Source organism: Schistocerca nitens, chromosome 1 (assembly GCF_023898315.1).
Source record: "Schistocerca nitens isolate TAMUIC-IGC-003100 chromosome 1, iqSchNite1.1, whole genome shotgun sequence".
In the NCBI taxonomy this organism is placed as follows: Eukaryota; Metazoa; Arthropoda; class Insecta; order Orthoptera; family Acrididae; genus Schistocerca; species Schistocerca nitens.
This window is the reverse complement of record NC_064614.1, coordinates 565,799,679-565,816,560: the sequence shown is the minus strand read 5'-3', so window position 1 is coordinate 565,816,560 and position 16,882 is coordinate 565,799,679. Positions and strand designations below refer to the sequence as shown.

General features: G+C 38.2%; 1 protein-coding gene across 3 annotated transcripts in view; it reads left to right on the top strand.

The window, feature by feature from the left end:
- Positions 1–11,173, top strand: part of LOC126254760 (UDP-N-acetylglucosamine--peptide N-acetylglucosaminyltransferase 110 kDa subunit) — a 156,917-nt gene extending 145,744 nt beyond the window's left edge. For all 3 annotated transcript variants that reach the window (XM_049955338.1, XM_049955336.1, XM_049955339.1), the window contains 3 exons: positions 1,204–1,456; positions 7,414–7,537; positions 10,135–11,173. In XM_049955338.1, the coding sequence (XP_049811295.1) occupies positions 1,204–1,456; positions 7,414–7,537; positions 10,135–10,291 (534 nt within the window). In that variant the 3' untranslated portion in view covers positions 10,292–11,173. The remainder of the gene's footprint in view (positions 1–1,203; positions 1,457–7,413; positions 7,538–10,134) is intronic.
- Positions 11,174–16,882: the final 5,709 nt, after the last annotated feature.

Sequence of the window (16,882 nt, the reverse complement as noted above, 5' to 3'; positions counted from 1 at the left end):
TAATAGTTTCCAAGTTCTCAGTATTTGTGGCTCCTCCTTCGGGAAGCGTCTGTGGTGGTTACGTGCCAGTGGGTGGCCAGAGGGTGATACTGCAACTAGTTGCCAAAAATAAAAAAGTGACTGTAGGCCAAATCATATGTTACTTCTACGTTACCTTATGGTGACATCTGTGTGAACTTGAGGTGCTAATTAGCCGTGGAGCTTACAGAAGGCAGATGAAGTAGACTAGTGGAGGGATAAATGAGTGACATACAGTTGATTTGAACTTCCTGTAATTAAAAATAGACTTAAGCTTCCCTTGAACATTAATAAATTTCCATAATGCAAAAGGCATTAATTTTATTGAGGTTGTAATGCTAATTAGCAGCATATTATCACCATTTGTGTTGTCTGTGATGTAATTGTTGCTGTTGTAAAACCAGTTCTTTTTCACTCTTGAAAAAGAATTTTCAATACTTTCTGAAATTTATACAGTTTTCTTCTGAATTAAATTCTTGACTCTAAGCCACTTCTGTCACATCCTTGTTTCCTGACCTCAACAAGTGACTTTCCCCTCAGTCCGTTCTTCTTTCTTGCCCTGCTCCATACTCACCCATTTTTCTTCTAATCTTCACACATAATCACAAATCATAGAAGTAGCACTTAAGTTTGAGGATAGCTGCGAGATGGAGCTGTAGAGCTTCAAAAAGTGGCTACATCATCAGATAACTAAGGGTTAGTTATGTATGTAAGCAACATGGACTGTTATTGATTAGTCGGAGGGGCTAATTCTGTGGATATGAGTGTGCAACAAAATGAGGTTCATTTATAAAGCGAGAAGGTATGTTTTTTGGTCATGGCCGTCCATTTAGTTGGTTTTGGGAAATAATCAACAGAATGAGGAAATACGGAAAAAAGGGCTAATGGTTGCCTTCCGTGGGTCCTTAAAATCTTTGTGCAAATTATTTGTGAGAACATTCCCATACAAATAGATTTAAAAGTGCCAGAGAAAGTAAGTGTTTCTTATGTGAGATACAGCACTTGGTGTCATTGCATCGCAGTTACTTTTATGAATAAAATTAGTAGAATTTCACTGCAGGGCATTGTTTTTCAATGGGGAAGGTAAGGGCTACAATCTTTTTATCAGTATTCATTTATTTTTAATAGTATTGCTACTTGCAATTGCAATGGTTATCCCTCTAATTGAGACACATTGTTTTACAGATTTTGAAACATGTGCCAAACTCAGTTTTGTGGCTATTAAGATTTCCTGCTGTGGGGGAGCCAAATTTGCAGGCTGCAGCCCAACAATTAGGTTTGCCACCAGGCCGTATTCTGTTCAGTAATGTAGCAGCAAAGGAAGAGCATGTGAGACGTGGCCAGCTAGCTGATGTCTGTCTGGATACTCCTCTTTGTAATGGCCACACGACAAGTATGGACGTCCTTTGGACTGGTACCCCTGTTGTTACATTGCCAGGTAATTCATAGTTTTAAGAAATGATTGCAATCAATATGTAATAATGTTGCTGTTCTTCAGTATGCATGTTGAAAATAATGGTCCTGTGAAGGACTATGTAGGTGAAACAATTTTCATAAAACCAATGAATTAGTTGTGTAATGTAGTGCTATAATTCCTTTATATTACAAACTATTGGAGGCTTGAGAGACGAACTGTGAGTAGAGCTACATAAAGCCATTGTATTTACATTAAATGTAAGTTGGTTAGAACTTAACGTAAATGAGAAGAGTGAAGGACACATCATATTTCTGTCTAATTAGCTGGCATTGGATAAACTACTCCATTAGAAAATAAAAATGCAGTTTCTTAGTCAATTGACAGAATAATAATAATAATAATAATAATAATAATAATAATAATAATAATACACAAGGAATAACTTACCTGGAACCTAAAGATCAAGCAGACACAGCAAACCCAGCAAAATATCGCCCCATAACATGCCTACCAACAATATACAAAATATTTACTTCAGTCATTACACAGAAATTAATGACACATACAACACAGAACAAAATTATAAATGAAGAACAAAAAGGCTGCTGCAAAGGAGCACAAGGATGTAAAGAGCAACTGATAACAGATGCAGAGGTGACATATCAAGCTAAAACTACACAAAGGCCACTACACTACGCATGCATTGATTACCAAAAAGCTTTTGATAGTGTACCCCACTCATGGTTACTACAAATATTGGAAATACACAAAGTAGATCCTAAATTGATACATTTCCTAAACATAGTAATGAAAAATTGAAAAACCATACTTAATATCCAAACAAATTCAAATACTATCACATCACAACCTACATCTACATCTACATCTATACTCCGCGAGCCACCTTACGGTGTGTGGCGGAGGGTACTTATTGTACCACTATCTGATCCCCCCTTCCCTGTTCCATTCACGAATTGTGCGTGGGAAGAACGACTGCTTGTAAGTCTCCGTATTTGCTCTAATTTCTCGGATCTTTTCGTTGTGATCATTACGCGAGATATATGTGGGCGGTAGTAATATGTTGCCCATCTCTTCCCGGAATGTGCTCTCTCGTAATTTCGATAATAAACCTCTCCGTATTGCGTAACGCCTTTCTTGAAGTGTCCGCCACTGGAGCTTGTTCAGCATCTCCGTAACGCTCTCGCGCTGACTAAATGTCCCCATGACGAATCGCGCTGCTTTTCGCTGGATCATGTCTATCTCTTCTATTAATCCAACCTGGTAAGGGTCCCATACTGATGAGCAATACTCAAGAATCGGACGAACAAGCGTTTTGTAAGCTACTTCTTTCGTCGATGAGTCACATTTTCTTAGAATTCTTCCTATGAATCTCAACCTGGCGCCTGCTTTTCCCACTATTTGTTTTATGTGATCATTCCACTTCAGATCGCTCCGGATAGTAACTCCTAAGTATTTTACGGTCGTTACCGCTTCCAATGATTTACCACCTATGGCATAATCGTACTGGAATGGATTTCTGCCCCTATGTATGCGCATTATATTACATTTATCTACGTTTAGGGAAAGCTGCCAGCTGTCGCACCATTCATTAATCCTCTGCAGGTCTTCCTGGAGTACGTACGAGTCTTCTGATGTTGCTACTTTCTTGTAGACAACCGTGTCATCTGCAAATAGCCTCACGGAGCTACCGATGTTGTCAACTAAGTCATTTATGTATATTGTAAACAATAAAGGTCCTATCACGCTTCCTTGCGGTACTCCCAATACACATTAAGTCCTTTCTGGTTCTGCCTTGCTCTGAACCCACTATCCAACATGCTAAATAATACAAATTATGGATATAATATTACTGGAACATACCAACACAAAATCACACATTTGCTATACATGGATGATCTAAAACGACTGGCAGCAACAAATCAACAACTCAAGCAATTACTAAAGATAACAGAAGTATTCAGCAATGATATAAATATGGCTTTTGGAACAGACAAATGTAAGAACAATAGCATAGTAAAGGGAAAACACACTAAACAAGATTACATATTGGATAACCACAGCGACTGCATAGAAGCGATGGAAAAATAGAAGCCTATAAATATCTAGGATACAGACAAAAATAGGAATAGATAATACAAATATTAAAGAAGAACTAAAAGAAAAATATAGACAAAGACTAACAAAAATACTGAAAACAGAATTGACAGCAAGAAAAAAGACAAAAGCTATAAATGCTTGAGTAACACAGACCTAGAATCACTCAATACACTTACACGATCACAATGCTACAAATATAGAATACATCACATACATTCAGCAACAGAAAGATTCACATTAAGCAGAAAGGAAGGAGGAAGGGGATTTATCGACATAAAAAACCTACATTATGGACAGGTAGACAATTTAAGAAAATTCTTAATAGAACGAGCAGAAACTAGCAAAATACACAAAGCAATCACTCATATAAATACATCGGCTACACCACTGCAATTCTATAACCACTTCTACAATCCTTTAGATCACATAACATCAACAGATACGAAGAAAGTAAATTGGAAAAAGAAAACACTACATGGAAAGCACCCGTATCATCTAACACAGCCACACATCGATCAAGACGCATCCAACACATGGCTAAGAAAAGGCAATATATACAGTGATGTGGAAGGATTCATGATTGCAATACAGGATCTAACAATAAACACCAGATATTACAGCAAGCATATTATTAAAGATCCCAATACCACAACAGATAAATGCAGACTTTGCAAACAACAAACAGAAACAGTAGATCACATCAAAAGGGGATGTATAATACTAGCAAATACAGAATACACCAGAAAACATGACAATGTAGCAAAAATAATACATCAACAACTTGCCATACAACATAAACTAATAAAACAACACGTTCCCACATCCAAGTATGCACCACAAAATGTACTGGAGAATGATGAATACAAATTATACTGGAACACAACCATTATAACAGATAAAACACCACCACATAACAAACCTGACATCATACTCCCCAATAAAAAGAAGAAATTAACACAACTAATCGAATATCCATACCCAATACAACTACTATACAGAAGAAAACAGGAGAAAAAAATTGAACAATACATCCAACTGGCTGAGGAAGTCTAGGACATGTGGCACCAGGATAAAGTTGACATTATACCAATTAAACTATCAACTACAGGAGTCATACCACACAATATCCACCAGTACATCAATGCAATACAGCTACATCTTAACGTATATATACAACTACAGAAATCTGTAATTATTGATACATGTTCAATTACCCGAAAGTTCCTAAATGCAATTTAACATACACCGTACAGTTAAAAGGAAGTCGTGCTTGATCAACCTCTGCGTCACTTTCCATTTTTAACCAGACATAACGTTTGAGAAAGAAAAGTTGTTAATAATAATAATTGTAAATCTGTTGTGTGGTGTGTAAGGACATTTAACTGTATGTGCATAAAGCTATCCCTGGAAATAGCATAGATATTTAACTGATAGTGTGTGTCAAAAGATAACACCAGAATGCAGCACTGAATATGGTACATCATGGTTCAAGCCACAGAGGTGAGGTGAAGGGTATATGAACTAGGAAATAGTTTTTCGGGTTGAAATCTTATAGTGTGCCCTACCTCAAAATGGGCACAACATGTATTCAGGGCTACACATCCTTTGTCACTGTACCACATCCATTGGTATTTATAGTTCTTTTAGTGGTGGTCTGAAAAGTTATTGATGTTTGTTTCTGCTTTTGGCACTTTGTAGCCACCACTTTAACAAAACAACTACACCCATTGAAGCAATGAAAATAATGCCTTTTTTTTAAAAAAAAAAAAAAGTTGATGATAAGGATATTAAGTTACTTGCTGTTGTTCCATCTGTTGGTTACTGCTGATTTTATAATGAGAAAATTATTTATATAGTATGGCAGTCCAAATAACTTTTATTGAATACTGCACTACACTTCTCACTGAGATAAATACTACATTTCAACATACTCACTAAGTCTCTTAACAATGGTTGGAACTGCCCCAAATAGTTCAGTCCCTCGATGATCCAGATCAGCTTCTTGGTCACAGAGCAATTGCCAATCATTGTTCTGGACACAATCTGTTGTAGAAATATTTGATGTCAATTTCATGTTGAAGTAATCTTCATGTAGTAGCAACAAGCTCAAAACTTAAGACAAAAACATTGCAGAGCATGACAGGCTGCCAGTATCTTATCATTAAAGAAACAAATCAAATATTTAAAAAAGAGTATATTGTCTGCAGTGAAATTTGTATATTTAATAATCATTTGCAGTCGGGGGATTGGTTTATGACAGCATTGAGAATTGGAGCATTTCATGATCTCGCCACACCAACCCCCCCCACCCCCACCCCCCTTTTATATATACACACACACACACACACACACACACACACACACACACACACACACACACACACACACACACACACACACACATTCTGCAACTAATTTTTCCCCTACACCCTCGAGCTCAACATTTCAGTCCGAAGTGTGCCAGCCTGTATACCTACGTTCCAACTTCAATCGAATTCTGTAGGTCAGTAAAGTTTTCAGAGATTGTTTATATACTTTGACACATACAAACAGCAAATATGCATAATATAGGCTCACAAGAAAAAGTTTGCTGTACAATTTTTCCAGATACTTTGCTCATTGATCACAGTGCATTGAAATTGCGTGGCAATCGATATGTATTTTAAGAGTACAAATAGTAGAAATAGTTCACTGAATTTGCAGTCTTTCCAGTTTTACATAATTTTTAACAATCATTTAAAGTTCTTTTCAGACAAGTTAAGTCACTTCAAACAGTTTTTTTTTTATTTCACTACCATACTACATTGGGTGTATTTGTGTAGCCAGGAAGTGCCCATTATTCAGACACCACGTCATAAAGTTTTGTCAGTGAAAAAAAAAAGCTGGCTAAAACATAATTTAGTGACCTCAGAACTTTCACGATTATGTTAGAAACCTCGCCACATATCACTACTTTGATATCAAGTATGAGACATTACGAGTAGAGGTAGGCTGACTACTTTCATCAAGATGGTTATCTTAGGAACATGTAAAAATTTCGACGATTTGCTGTGAATAGAAATTACAGAAGTGGCCATACCCACAGTTCGTAGTTTTTGTATGCGAAAAGCGTGTGTTTTTGGGGTTTTCTCCAGAACCTACCATGAGCAAATGGCGCTTTTATAAGACACCTGAAGTCCACCCTAAACCACAATTAAAGCAACAGAACCGACCAATTTGCTCATTTGGCATGGAAGGGGGAAGTGCTTAATGTTTAGATTTTGACTACGTACCGTAGGATGGCTACAGTATGCCCTTTCTTTAGATAAGTGTGCAAATGGTCACTAGGCCAAGAGCCAGCAAAGACGTGTGACCTTTATCTCTGTGGTCAGTAGAACCTGAGATATGACTCCTGCAAAACTGCATTTTCACATGCAGCTTTTTGGATTGTATTGGTACTAGGCAGTTTTGTGCATGGACTGATAACTGCATCATCTGCAAAAATTCTTTTGTCTGCCAGGTCATTCATATGCAACATCAGTAGTAAGAGTCCTAACACACTGGGGCACAGCTCAAGTCGCTTAGTTCTTCCATTGATTCCCCATCCAAGATGACATGGTGCGTCCTCAATCCAGTCACAGATGTAATAGTTACAAAACACAAATGCCCCTAAAACCTAAGCCACCAGCAGTTGTATGCAAGAACAAGTCACTGTACAGTAGACAATTTATGTTGCCCTGGCCTAGACCATTTCATTAGAGTAAAATAGAATGGCAAAAAACTGAAGCTTCCATTTGTTGTTGTTACTGCATCTTTTTTTTTTTTACTCCCACCCCACTTTTCGGATGCATATTCAGGTGTGTGTGTGTGTGTGTGCGCAGGTGAAACGCTTGCTTCAAGAGTAGCTGCATCCCAGTTGGCTACATTAGGATGTCCAGAGCTTGTGGCAAGCACACGCCAAGAATACCAGGACATAGCTGTTCGTCTTGGTACAGATAGAGAATAGTAAGTAAATTAATATTCTTGAGAATAGGTTTGGGGTCTTTGATAACATATCCATGGTTGTGTGTGTGTGTGTGTGTGTGTGTGTGTGTGTGTGTGTGTGTGTGTGTGTGTGTGTGTGTGTGTAAAATTACAAATTTTGTTTACAAACTTTACTGAATTGGTTTCTGTCTGAAATCAAAACTGGTCTCAGCATATTGATTTCGTCCAGTAATTTCCATGATGGTTATAGGTCTTTTAAGAGAGAATTCATGTAGATTCAATTAGGATAACACTATAACAGACAAAATTGTGTTACATACCGTATGTGATCAAAAGTATCCGGACACCTGGCTGATGAAAATGACTTAAAAGTTCGTGGTGCACTCCATCGGTAATGCTGGAATTCAGTATGGTGTTGGCCCGCCCTTAGCCTTGATGACAGCTTCCACTCTTATAGCCATTCATTCAATCAGGTGCTGGAAAGTTTCTTGGGAATGGCATCCCATTCTTCAGAGTGCTGCACTGAGGAGAGGTATCTACATTGGTCAGTGAGGCCTGGCATGAAGTCAGTGCTCCAAAACATCGCAAATGTGTTCTATAAGATTCAGGTCAGGACTCTGCAAGCCAGTAAATTACATGGGTGTTACTGCCGTGTAACAACTCCACCAAAGGCCGTGCATTATGAAGAGGTGTTAGATTGTGTTGAAAGATGCAATCACCATCCCCAAATTGCTCTTCAACAGTGGGAAACAAGAAGGTGCTTAAAACATCAATTTAGGCCCGTGCTGTGATAGTGCCATGCAAAACAACAAGGGGTGCAAGCCCCCTCCATGAAAAACACGACCACACCATAACACTACTGCCATCCCCACACCCTTCTGTTGAATCGCTACATTGTTTACCAGGATTCGTCACTCCACACAATGTGTTCAGTCGTCCAATGTTTATGCTCCTTACACAAAGCGGGGCGTCGTTTGGCATTTACCGGTGTGATGTGTGGCTAATGAGGAGCCGCTCGACTGTGAAATCAGTGTTTGCTCACCTCCTGCCTAACTGTCATAGTACTTGCAGTGGATCCTGATGCAATTTGGAATTCCTGTGTGATGGTTTGGATAGAGGTCTGCCTAGAAATACATTACGAACCTCTTCAACTGTTGGCGGTCTCTGTCAGTAAATAGACGAGGTTGGCCTGTACACTTTTGTGCTGTATGTGTCCCTTCACGTTTCCACTTCATGAGCACATCGGAAACAGTGGACCTATGGATTTGTAGGAGTGTGGAAATCTTGCGTAGAGACGTATGACATAAATAACACCCAATCACCTGACCATGTGCGAAGTCCTTGAGTTCTGCGGAGCACCCCATTCTGCTCTCACGATGTCTAATGATTACTGACAAGGGAACCTCCCCATCGCACCCCCCTCAGATTTAGTTATAAGTTGGCACAGTGGATAGGCCTTGGAAAACTGAACAAAGATCACTCGATAAAACAGGAAGAAGTTGTATGGAACTACGAAAAAATAAGCAAAATATACAACTGAGTAGTCCATGTGCAACTTAGGCAGCATCAAGGAGACCATAGGTGCAGTAGCGCCGTGGTCTGGTGGTTAGCGTGAGCAGCTATGGAGCGAGAGGTCCTTGGTTCAAGTCTTACCCCGAGTGAAAAATTTACTTTCCTTATTTTCGCAAAGTTATGATCTGTCCGTTCGTTCATTGACGTCACTGTTCACTGTAATTAGTTTAGTGTCTGTGTTTTGCGACCGCACCGCAAAACCGTGCGATTAGTAGACGAAAGGACGTGCCTCTCCAATGGGAACCGAAAACATTTGATCGCAAGGTCATAGGTCAACAGATTTCTCCACAGAGACACACGTCTGATATATTCTATATGACACTGGTGACGGCATGTGCGTCACGCGAATGAGTAAAAAGATTCTTCTACCTTGCCCAATTTAGGTTTTCTTGTGGATATGATAATCACTCCCAAAAAACTGATGAAAACATAATAGTTTGTCACATAAACTGAAAATAAAAAACTAAACTTTTCGCTCGAGGGAAGACTTGAATCAAGGACCTCTCATTCCGCAGCTGCTCACACTAACCATAGCACCACGGCGCTCCTTTGCGTGTATTATCCTTTACGTTGCCTGTCTTCCGCATGGACTACTCAGTTTATATATTTTGCTCATTTTTTCATAGTTCCACACAACTTCCTGTTTTCTCGATTGATGTGTGTTCAGTTTTTCAAGGCCTACCCACTGTGCCAACTTATAACTAAATCTTAGGGGGGTGCGATGGGGAGCTTCCCTTGTGAGGTTGCTGATACGAAGTACCTGGCAGTAGGCGGCAGCACAATGCACCTAATATGAAAAATGTCTGTTTCTGGGGGGTGTCCAGATACTTCTGATCACATAGTGTATATGCCAACTTGCGAAAAAACCTTTCAATTTACTTAAAAAGTAACTGGAGGAAGAGGATGGGTAGTAAAGAAATGTGTGATAATTTAATCTTTTTCCGTGTTTTTCTCACTTTTGTGCCCCCCTCCACGGTTTTTTGTATATAGTCTATTGTATGCTATTTCCATGAGAAGTTACATTATTCGTTTCCTTTTTTTTCCAGCTTGAAAGCCACTCGTGCTAAAGTATGGCGAGCACGAACTGAGAGTCCATTGTTCGACTGCTTACAGTATGCTCAGGGTATGGAAAAACTGTTCCAGAAGATGTGGGAGCGTTATCAGCGAGGTGATAAGCCTGACCACGTAACTGACGTCAAATAGGTGCACTATTTGTACTGAGATTCTTCCCTTCTTTAGCCTGTACCAGTCAGTACATTAGCCGCCATACGATAGGCGGTAGTATCCTGATCTATTTATGTGTGACTGCATTAGTTCTTGGCCCTGATTTCACATAAGGCACCACCATACCATAGCCTCTCTTTGATAACTGTGCCAGATGAACGTTACCATCTGTGTTAATTATCCAAAGTTGGGCATCAGATGCATGATTGTTTATTGTGAGTGGTGGTTGCCTCTAGGTATTTTTCCGGGTTGAAAATGAACTTCTGCGTTCCCAGAAGTATTATCTGCTGCATCCAGTTGTTGCTTGCAGAGATCAGTTGTGTTGCTTTAAGATGTATTTCCGTTGTGTCGAACATTAAAAAGTATTTGGACTGTGCTGTGTGACTGAAACTGTTGACACAATGTGTCTTCAGAGATAGCATGCACAATATTTTTAAGTGTCTGTATGTTCTGTTTTCAGTGATTGTGATATGTTATATATGTTATGTGATATTTCCTATGCCAGTTGTGGAGTAAAATGACGCAGAAGACACAAGGAGGAGCCATATGAAGTTCATTTTTAAGAAGTGATGTTTAATTTTATAGAACTAAAGTACCTGTGAAGGACAATTTTCTGTGCATTATTCAAGATCTATCTCTACAAAGACAGCAGTGTCTGTTTGGTGTATCTGCTGTTTTTGCTGCTCTCAGAGATTTATGAAACCATGAGCTATTTTCCTAAAAATAAAATTAGGCCTCTCCTTGTATGATTGTTTTCTTTCTTCCTTTCTTTGGCTCTTCTTTGCACACTGTAGAATACGTTGAAATTACCCCAGTTAAATAAATAAAAATGTAATAAATGCTTTTGTATATCTCATCTAATTATTTATTACTTTGTGTATCTTGATTTTGTTGTGCTGTTTCCAGAATAAAATTAATTGCTACTATTTTTAGATGTATGAGCAAAACCAAGGAGCCTTCCTTTTTTGCATTTTGAGGATTTGTGAGAACTTGCATTAACTAAGTAAACAAGCTGCAGGAATTTTACTACTAATTTACCTAGAGGGCAAAAAGAGTTCTTGTTGCAGTTCTGTCAAAAGTGTAGAACACACAGGGATGAGCCATGGATGCATTAAATGTTACTTATGAAACACATGCATTTGCACACAGGCTAAAAGTGTGACAAAAAAATTGAATATTTTGGACTTAATGTCATCTCTCTACTGAAATTCCTTAGAGAACAACCCTTAAAGATTATGCAAGATGTATCAAAAACTATCACTGGATTTTATCTTATTTTTGATTGATGAAAACACGATGTAAATTATGGGTATTCTACAGAATATCTACAAACCTATGGTTTGTAACAGACATCTCCTTGGGGAATGCAAGTTCTCCGCTTTTGCAGTGGGTAGACATTCATGGGTTCTACTGAGAAACTTAACTGCTCTCTCTTCTTCAGTCAGAAGTGTGATGTTGACCAGGATGGTTAACTTTGTTCAGAAATCCCTCTCTTTAAATAGATAAAACCAATTTTTCTATGAAATGTGCAAAGTCACAAAACAGCCACATGAACTAAGTTGGTCTTGTCCATTATAAAATATTTTCTGCTGCCAGTCAAAATTTTTCTTAAATTTGTGCACTACAGGTTTCAGGAACTAATTATGTTATCAAGGGTGTTTTCCAAAAGCTAATTATTTCTTGAATGCAAGGTGCACAAAATAAAGAAAAATCTTGTCTGCCAGCAGAAAATGTAACAAAAATAATCATTTTTTTACAGTCGCAGACTTTGAGTAACATTTATAATGGATAAAATACAACTAAAGTATGTTGGACCACTTCAACTGACTCTTGTTTATTTAACTGCTGCATGCAGAAAATGTTGGGTTAAGCAGACTGAAGTTACAAACAACAGTTAATGCAAGAACCGGGATCTAGAACGTTTTCTTTTCTGTATGAAAGGCAACAGAGATACTTTAGTCATCTATAGTTAAAAATTAAACATGTTCCTGGCAAGTGAAAACTCGCATACTTTTCACATAAAATATTCCTTAAAATTTGTAATGTCTTGTTCATAGCTTAATAAGATCTTTCAAAATGTCCCACCACTTCAGCAGCATAGTTATACGTAAGTAATACTCCCTTGGAAAAAAATTTTCACATTGTACTACTATACTCCAAAAAGTAACTTACATTTGGTTGCGAAGAAAATGTGGGCAAATGCAACAATTTTCTGCTGTATACAAATGAAATTTAAAACATTGAGCTGCTTCCCAACATAGTATGTGACATCAAAAAGTAGATAGCACTTGCAAAGTCTCATAATAGAACTCTGCCACCAACGACCTTAACAGTCATTAGTAAAATTCTTTCTTTCCAGCTTGGTGAACTGGTGTAATTATTGGGAGGCAGATCAAAGCTGTTAAGATGATTCTCAAAAAACTCTCATTTGAAAGTTACAGAGGGTTAAGAATTTTCAGGACAGTGCTTTGAAGATCACTGTTGTACAGGAGAAAGATGCCAAAGCTTAAAATACCATTTGTTTATTTTTAAATTTCTCTTCTTACCTTTGATTGGTGTGCATCTTTCCAAATAATTTCAGCAATACATCTGCCTGAAATAAAATACTGAATAAAAAATGTCTGCAATCATTTCACTTTTGCATTGTGAACTGAAGTGCATGTGTACCTTGCAGAAGGCTGTTGTTTCCGTGTTTACTTACAGGGTACATGTTTCACAACTTACAACGAACAGTTGAAAAACAGTTATACACATGTATATCGTAGGAGGAACAGGGAACTTGAAACACTTTCATAGATGTTTCTCTGTTACAAAGAAATTTTGAGGCCCAATGGGCACAAAACTAGTAGCTTGATATCCCAGTTAACCACACCATGCAATTTTTTATCTTGAAACAGTAGAAAAATGATACTAATTCTTTAACTACTGATAGTTTTATTAGTGTGTCATCCATTTTGCACATAGGGTTGGGTTGTTTGGGAGAGGAGACCAGACAGCAAGGTCATCAGTCTCATCGGATTAAGGAAGGACAGGGAAGGTTGTCGGACGACCCTTTCAAAGGAACCATCCCAGCATTTGCCTGGAGCAATTTAGGGAAATTGTGGAAAACCTAAAGCTGGGTGACCGGCAGCGGGATTGAACAGTCGTCTTCCCGAATGCGGGTCCAGTGTGCTAGCCACTGTGCTAACTCGCTCGGTTTTGCACATTAGTCTCTGAATAGGCAGTAGTTACCACCTTGCCTGATCATTAAATCACTTCGTACATGGTGAAACAGGTGGTGGTATTGTAACTCTTGACATTCTCTTTTAAACAACACTAATTTCGTAGTGAATGCTGGAATGTTTATCCTTTCACCCAGAGAAAATGCCATCCTTATTTTTGTTGGTCAGATAAAAGATTCCAGTGGTTGTGCCAAACATTCATCACACAAGACATTAATGTTGCAATCATCCGAAGCTACATATTTATATGCAGAACATTATGCAAGTGAGTAACTTTCCAAATGGCCCTCATATTTAAATCTCTCTTTCTTTCTGCTGGAGCTGTTCAGTTCTTCTTCTTGCAAAGATTTAAAAGCAATATTTTCTATTGAATTAAAAAGTTGAAGGTATCAAGTGTTACTAAATCAAATAAGGAACTCAAACTTGTTGGAGAGGACCAAAGTCGGAGAAAACTGATGGAAGAAACTACGTTGTGGGATATTTGAAACAAATTTAACGAGTTGTTGAAATACACGACACATTTTCGGTGTCAGCGATACAGGGCACGACTGGAAACAAGTGCTAGAGATTTATGTAAAGTTTCAAAACACGGAAAGGTTGTGTGAAGTATGACCAAATACTTAAAAAAAAACTGTAATTTCAGGTACTTGATAGGTCCCTCTTACAATAAAACTAAATATTTGTGTGTGGCATACTGATACATTAGTCTGTGAATGTTGTATTGCACGATACGCACGTATTTAGAACAAATGCAGAGTTTATTTTTGGTAGATGCTGAAGTATTTTACATACATGAATAATCCATGCATATTTTTTCCTGAATTTAAGGATGAAAAGCTGGGGTGTGTGCACAGATTAATTGTAATAAGGTTGGTACTACTTTGTTTCGAAGAATAGATCCCATTATATTGTGGTCTGTCTGTAATGCTGTGTAACACATTAGGAGGGAAGTTTCAAATGCATGTAAACGTACCTAAAAGTTCTCGTTATCACTCGTACAAAGCTAAAGAAAAATTTAAATCATTGAGGAACCAGAAAACATTGGAAACTGTGCAGCTGGAATAAAGAACAATGTGAGCAACTGTTGTATTAGTGACGTGAAAAACAAAATATGGCTTCAAGAAATGAACGGTTGTTGCTGGCATTTCACTTCAAAAAGTGAAGCATTTGGACCTCGAAAAAAGACTCTGTGCTTTTGTAGATGAGGACCGACAGTATGGATGCACAGTGTCCTGTGAAATGTGTCAACTCAAAGTATTGGATTCAGCCAAAGAACTGGGTTTCAAAGGTAGCCATAGCTGGCTGCCTATCTAGATTTTTCAGTTGAAATTGTTTAGGCTTCCTGAGTAAAAGTACCATTGCTCAACGGCTTCCAGTTGATTATGAAGAAAAAGTTGTGATTTTTCATTTCTTTTAGATAAATTTGTGCCACGAACATTCCTACCACTAATTGGTAATGTGGAGCAAATTCCAGTGTGTTTTGAGATGCCACTCAACACAGTGAACGGGAAAGTGGAATCCAGCATAATCAAACGAACTGGCAGCCATAAGAAGCAAAGGTGTACAGTGATGGTGGGTGTAAATGGTGATGAATGAAAGCTACCATCTTACTTAATATTTAAATGGAAAACTGTTATGAAAAACGGTGAACAGCATATTGGTGAGAACGAATCTGAAACGGATGATGGGCAATAACCTTTTGGTTCACTGGGTGATGCGAGTTTGGCAACATTGCCCCATTCAAATTAGGGGATTATTTGCTTTTATACGGTGGTACTATTGCTGTGAAATGCAGCATCGTTTGTTCCCAGTTAAAAATGAAATTGTCACTTTATGTAAAATGGATAACATCAGGGAACTAATCCATTATATTTAAATGTCGCAAATGCATGAAATGAAATGGTTGAAGTTGGAATTGTAAATTAAGGATCATCTTCATTGCAACATCTCTGTGTGAATAAATCCTTTTCAGTATGGTGTAATTGTAGTTAACACAAGAACATCCAGTTACAGTGATGTTCACTGATACTTCTTGTGCTGGGGATTCATCTTTAGGGCCACAAACTTGACAAGGAGCTGGAATTCTGACAATGAAAACTCCCCATTGCACCCCTCTCAGATTTAGTGGTAAGAGGGCCCAGTGGACAGCTAGTCAAAAACTGAACTAAGGTCAAGCCTGAAAACAGGAAGACAGTGTACTGAACAGTGGAAAAAAACAAACAGTGAATGATTTAACATAAGAAGTCCAATGATGTCTCCAATGATGTCGTGGTTCAATGGTCACGGTGTTGGACTGCCAAGTGGGCGAGCTGTGTTCAAACTTCTCCTGTGCCATTTCTCTCCCCCCCCCCCCTTTTTTTTCCCACTGTGTTCAAATTTGTGTCTGTGCTGTGGTGTAACATTTGTTTGCAACAATATGTAAGGTAGCACATCCAATGACAGCTGATTCTGCACTACTACTTTATTAGCAGCCAGTAAGAATGGCTTTTGAATGGGAACCACAAATGTTTTATGACATGGTGACAAGTCTGCTGAATCCTCCACCAGAAAACATGTGTCATACATGGTATTAGTGACAGTATGTGTGTCATATGATAGGAATCGTGTACAGTGCATGCTTGGTGAGGGAGTGAGATATTCCTCCTTGCCCGAAGTGTTCGTATGAATGTGAATGTGATCACTCCCAAGTAAATGAAAACATAATAGTTTGTCACATAAGCTGCAACAAGTGAACGCAACAGTTCACACTCTCACAGTTCTCTGTTTTTGAAGTTGTATTCCATTCTGGAAGTTTAGACTCTTGAATTCCTTTGTCTTAAAATTTTTCAAACCTATTTATTTGTTGTTTTCATTTCTGCTAGTATTCCTTTCTGGAAGTTTAGACTCTTGAATTCCTTTGTTGTAACATTTTTCAAACCTATTTATTTGTTGTTTTCATTTCTGCTAGACGTCTATTTGGTATCTCATTTGCTCTCATTGTTCATCATATTTACTTGCGACGGTAACATATTGTTACCACATCACTCACATTGTGTAACAAATGTATAGTATGACAGCTGTCAAGAATACAGTAAGAGAACAATCATTTCAAAGGCCAGATGGAGAGTTCATGATGCTGTGAAAAAAAGTAAAATAAAAATTAATGGCACGAGCAAGTTTTGAACTTGGGTCGTTCGGTTTACAGTCCAATAACGTAGCCACAACGCCATTGATCCTTTTAGTCACTCTATATTTTGCTTCTTGTCCTTGGACCAGTCACTGTTTCTATTATGCATTTTTTTTTATCCCCCCCCCCCCTCCCAGTTTGTGAATTGAATGTTTTTAAGTTGTCTATGACTTAGTCATTCTG